The 6,061-nt window shown below is 31.9% G+C and overlaps 1 protein-coding gene across 1 annotated transcript in view; it reads left to right on the top strand.

The window, feature by feature from the left end:
• The window catches only part of LOC106470014 (tyrosine-protein phosphatase non-receptor type 9-like), a 42,977-nt gene extending 40,077 nt beyond the window's left edge, over positions 1-2,900 (top strand). The window contains exons 12-13 of the mRNA XM_013930534.2: positions 1,047-1,254; positions 2,095-2,900. Coding sequence (XP_013785988.1) covers positions 1,047-1,254; positions 2,095-2,321 — 435 coding nt within the window. The 3' untranslated portion in view covers positions 2,322-2,900. The remainder of the gene's footprint in view (positions 1-1,046; positions 1,255-2,094) is intronic.
• The last annotated feature ends 3,161 nt before the right edge of the window (positions 2,901-6,061 follow it).

Here is a 6,061-nt window from a genome sequence, read left to right as displayed (position 1 = left end):
AAAAAGTTTGTCAAAAAGTGTAAGTCAGTCTTGATGTTAAAAAATACCAGTGTATCACAGGCTTTTAATTTGTTTGTTTTTAGAGAGGTATGTGTAAAAAGTTTGTCAAAAAGTATAAGTCAGTCTTGATGTTAAAAAATACCAGTGTATCACAGGCTTTTAATTTGTTTGTTGTTTGAGAGGTAAGTGTAAAAAGTTTGTCAAAAAGTGCAAGTCAGTCTTGATGTTAAAAAATACCAGTCTATCACAGGCTTTTAATTTGTTTGTTGTTTGAGAGGTAAGTGTAAAAAGTTTGTCAAAAAGTTTAAGTCAGTCTTGATGTCATAATATCTTGGTTTAGTAGTGAAATTAATTTCTCAAAACCATTTTTAGTTTTTATATATATTTTTCATTGTATGTCTTTTCCAGGATGCAGACCTGTACAGGTCTGCTTTAAATTATTTTAAAGACAAAGTCTAAGGAAAGTAAAGTATATTGTACTACTTTGCTGTGAGAGAATTTTTGGTGATGGAACTGTACATTTTATGTCAGTACACAGATGATAGTTTTTTCTTTGTGATGCTTGGTTACCCTAATATTCTTGTAGTGTTTGTCAGGTAGCTGTATTAAGTTTTGGTAGAGCAGGTATTATTATCTCTAAATCATTAATGGAGTGTACTTGCCTAGGTTTTGCTAAGGATGTCTGAATCTTGGTGTCTTTGACCTGAATAATTAGCTTTTTTGTCACACAAGGAGTTTGTAAATACCTGTTATCCTGTTAAATAATGTAAGCTTTTTTTTTCTTTTTGTTTTTTGAGGACCTGATGAAGGCATTAGTATAGATCAAAGCTCCAACTGCTGCATGTCTCCACGCAGGTATTGTCCATTAAAGATTTAACACGGGTCATTAGTTCTTGTTAACACAATGCTTCAAGATCTGTTCTGATAAGGGAAAATTATCTAGGTGTTTGAAATGTTGTGCAATACAAGAAACTTGTCCAACAAAATTTACGATCTATATTGACAGTGAAACATCTTTAATTTATTTTGGGTTCTTCCTTATTTAGACGGAGACTTGTCGAGAAGTTGTCCATTTGCAGTTTATCAGCTGGCCTGATTATGGAGTTCCCCACTCAGCTTTGGCCATGCTGACTTTCCGTGACAAAGTAAGAGAGCAACAGGCCCAAGCATTACTAGTGTTAGGAACAGAATGGAAGGACCATCCTCGTGGTCCACCTATTATTGTACACTGTAGTGCTGGTATTGGGAGAACAGGTAAGGCTAGAAATAAATATTTTTAACAGCTGACACTTCCCTCAAAGTAGGCATGATAGATATACATTTCTGCAAGATTTAATAATAATGGCATTCATTGCAGTATTGTATATTTTGCAATGGTTAATGCAAATAAATTTATCTTGTTACCATACATGAGAGAATTACAAAGGGATTGCCATAATAATATAAAGTTCTGAAAAGTAAAATCGGTAAATGAGAGGAAAGATACTTGAAAACTATATTTACAGATTTGGCTCTTGTTATTAGATTTTAAAGTTTCTGAATTTTTGTATTGTCCTTCAGCTTGGTTCTACTTCATTGACACCTTTTATTATTGGTCATTAGTAATTCTGCAGTTTTACTTCCTGTATTCTGTGATTGTATAACTCATAAAACAAGTTCTTCTTCCAAAACAAAACTTTAAAAAAAGAATTTACTCATTACTTGTTGTTTTATATTTTCTCTTTTTTTTAACTTATAGAATTCATACAGCAGCTATAAGTGAAGTTTACAAACAGTTTCTCATTGGTAGTTTTTACTAAATTATTATAAACTGAAACCATACAGCAGCTATAAGTGAAGTTTACAAACAGTTTGTCATTGGTAGTTTTTACTAAATTGTTGTAAACTGAAACCATACAGCAGCTATATATGAAGCTTGCATACAGTTCTCTGAGTATTACGTTATTATAAACTGAAACCATAGAACACCTTTATGTGAAGCTTGCATACAGTTCTTTGAGTACTAAATTATTCTAAGCTGAAACCATTGGGGTTTGTTTTCAGGTACTTTTATCATAGCTGTATTCTTGTATATGTTTTGGTGTTTGTTTTCAGGTACGTTTATCACACTAGATAGCTGTATTCAACAACTAGAAGCTACAGGAATGATTGATGTTAGAGGAACGGTAGAAAAGATTCGATTCCAGCGAGCCCACAGCATCCAAATGCCGGACCAGTACGTTTTCTGTCACCTTGCTCTTCTGGAATATGCATTAAGTCGTGGACTGTTACAAGACATTGATTTGTCAGGATTTGATGACAGCGACTCAGAGTCAGAATGAGGGGTTTTTCTTAGCGAAATTTTATGCTAAGTAATCAAAGAGTGAATTAGTTCTGTGTCTGCATATTGGACAAGGTACAGGTTGAAAGCCAGAAAAAGGGTAATATGCTCACCTGGTGTAGCTTACTTTACTTAGTTTAGATCTGTCTTTAAGTTTGGTTACTTCCTCTTATCACATGATGTTTACAAGTTAAAGAATAATGTTTCAGTATAGTATGTCTGTAATTTTAACGTTAGATCCATGGGTGTAAACAATCAAGAACACTACCATCTCATTGATTTCAAAGGTGTAATTTTGAATCTCAGTTTCTGTTTAATGGTGTCGAGATAACAGAATTCATGTTGGAGCTTGGTAACATAATGTTTAAAACCAGTATTAATTCTGTCAGTATGATTTTATTTCCCTTAATTTTCTTTCAGTAGTTTGGTATGTAATCTATATAAATTCCTACCATGTTTCCCCTTCTATCCCTAAGTGTATTATAAATACAGTCAAGAATAATTAGTTTTTTAATAAAACGCATCAACTGAAATGAATCTGGTAACATACTGCAAATAAGATATCCTTCTACGTTTGAATGTAAATAAAGAAAATTCTAACAAGCTATATGAAGTGATGAGAAAGATTAAAAAGATACACATTTTTACTGCACTGGAACTGGTGAATGGCAGTACATGTTGAACAAATCGTACGGGTGGTAAAAACAATAAAATTTGGCATAACACCTGTGCATATACAAATCTTAAATATGTAGGCTACTGCAAGTATATATTAAAACTAAAAATAGAAAAACAATTTGAATTTATAAGTGTATGAAATCACAAGGTTAAGTTCAGTGCAGTGTATTGGATTTGTACTAAAACAATTCATATGTATGATGTTTTCATTCACTGTTTGCTAATGAACAACAAGGTTTATTGTACTGTTTCATGTGTTAAAAGGTTACTATAGTTTGTGAGGTTGATACAACTGTGTAACTTAATTTGCAGAGAATCACTACTTGTGGAAACAGGTTACTATAGTTTGTGAGGTTGATACAACTGTGTAACTTAATTTGCCGAGAATCACTCATTGTGGAAACAGGTTACTATAGTTTGTGAGGTTGATACAACTGTGTAACTTAATTTGCAGAGAATCACTACTTGTGGAAACAGGTTACTATAGTTTGTGAGGTTGATACAACTGTGTAACTTAATTTGCAGAGAATCACTTCTTGTGGAAACAGGTTACTATAGTTTGTGAGGTTGATACAACTGTGTAACTTAATTTGCCGAGAATCACTACTTGTGGAAACAGGTTACTATAGTTTGTGAGGTTGATACAACTGTGTAACTTAATTTGCACAGAATCACTTCTTGTGGAAACAGGTTACTATAGTTTGTGAGGTTGATACAACTGTGTAACTTAATTTGCTGAGAATCACTACTTGTGGAAACAGGTTACTACAGTTTGTGAGGTTGATACAACTGTGTAACTTAATTTGTCGAGAATCACTACTTGTGGAAACAGGTTACTATAGTTTGTGAGGTTGATACAACTGTGTAATTTAATTTGCCGAGAATCACTACTTGTGGAAACAGGTTACTATAGTTTGTGAGGTTGATACAACTGTGTAACTTAATTTGTCGAGAATCACTACTTGTGGAAACAGGTTACAACTCTTATCATACTCATTCAAAAGAAATTTGTGTAGTTAAAAAAAAAGTTAACATTATTGGTATTCCAGTTTGTGCAAGTAAAGCGACTTTTATAATTCTCACATTAATATTGGCAATACCTTTTTTTCAAACAACATGTAAAAATATAGAAGTACTGTTGTAACTAATAAAATCACCTCTTCAACACTTCCAAAATAGTATCAAATCCTAACAACTTTGCTTCAAAAAAAAGAAATTTATTAAGAATGCTGACCTCACTTTACTTAAAATTGAACCTGTATGTGTGTGGGTATGGTTTAATTGTGTTATTTTTACTTTAAACAATGTTTGGAAATCTTTGCCATTAATTATTATCTTTAAGTATGACTTGTGTTTAATGACATCATCTAATTTGATCCGACATTGTAACTTCTTGAGTTTAAAAAATTACAGACAGTTCATGATCTCTTACCTACATTCAGTACCAAGTCAGTTGGTTTCTAACGTATTCAGTCTTTCCATTAAATTTGTTTTAAGTTTATACACTAGTTTCAAGGTAATTATCTGCTAAAACCTTCATGAAACAAAATAAACATGGTAAAAAAATTCTTTACAGACAGTTGTCTTCCATTAAAATAATAAACTAATGGCATTTAATTTTCTATCAGATTTGCTTTAATTTTGTCAAAGTTGTCAGAAAATGTCTACTTTCATGAAGTATGACTTACATTATGTGACCTAGATATATAAATTACAAACATTCAATCTGTTAAGAATTGCCTAGTTATTGCTTTAACTGTCTAATACATTTTTTCAAATGCATTTGAGTTTTGTTATCAAGTACATTTACAGGCTTGTACTGGATGTAATATAACTAACTGGGGAGGTTTTTATCCTCGTCATATCTGATAGAAATAATTGCTCCACTTAAATGAAATACAGTTAATAATAAATGTAGTTGTTATAATTACACGTTGCTGAATTTAATGTCATAAAACTGGAGCATTTCATATGTAAAAGTTTTTAACTTTTCCTTTGTTCATTGAAATGTCGATTTTTTTCGTATTTATTGCATTTTTATAGGTTAGTATTCTTTCATCTTATATTGTAAATAAATAAAGACTTGTACTTTAATATACAGGCCGTGTAGTTGTAAACTGTATGTTCTGAACAGAGAAATTATTTTGTGCAGTTAAGACATTTTCTTGCTCATGTTCTAATCAGGTGTAAGTTTACGTATCGTGAGACCCGTTTTGGTTCAGTTGTTGGAAGAGAAATAGTGATGTATATATAGAAATCAGTGCTTAGCCTGTTTGATATGGTTTTATTGTCTTTAGTTTATTTTTATACATTAATCTTTCTTTTACAAAATAGTTCGTCATTATGGGAACATTGTTTATTTGACTTTATAGAATTTCTGAATCATTCAGTAAATTGTAACATTTATTACTTAAAATTTTAATATATGTACTTTAATGTTTTTCTAGCTTAAAGCATGTGTGGTTTATTACATTTGTACATCATATTATATATATTTTTAGAAGTAAAAGATTGCTATATTCTTATATTACTTATGTAAGTGATAACTTTTTTTTATTATTTTGTATGTTGCAAGTTTTGAAAATGTTTAACTTATCTTAAGTGGAGTTTTAAGTCATTTTAAGTGAAGTTGAATAGAAATTGCATGTAAGAAACTTTCCTAACGAAGATTCTCCATTATTCAGTGATAATAATCCTGCACAACAGTGGTTCTAATGTTCACTGTGCCAAAAACGAAATTCTTTCTACATTTTTTTTATGAAAATTGGTAAGTGGTTTCAAGTAATAATTTACTTGCCTGGCATGGCCAGGTGATTAGGGTGCTCGACTCGCAATCTGTCGGTTCGAATCCTCGTCCCACCAAACATGCTCGCCCTTTCAGTCGTGGGGACGTTATAATCTGATGGTCAGTTCCACTAATTGTTGATAAAAGAGTAGCCCAAGAGTTGGCGGTGGGAGAGGATGACTAGCTGCCTTCCCTCTAGTCTTACACTGCTAAATTAGGGATGGCTAGTGCAGATAGTCCTCGTGTAGCTTTGCACGAAATCCATAACAAACAAACAA

The sequence above is a fragment of the Limulus polyphemus genome, unplaced genomic scaffold (assembly GCF_000517525.1).
Source record: "Limulus polyphemus unplaced genomic scaffold, Limulus_polyphemus-2.1.2 Scaffold3772, whole genome shotgun sequence".
In the NCBI taxonomy this organism is placed as follows: domain Eukaryota; kingdom Metazoa; phylum Arthropoda; class Merostomata; order Xiphosura; family Limulidae; genus Limulus; species Limulus polyphemus.
This window is presented reverse-complemented; position numbering and strand designations above follow the sequence as displayed.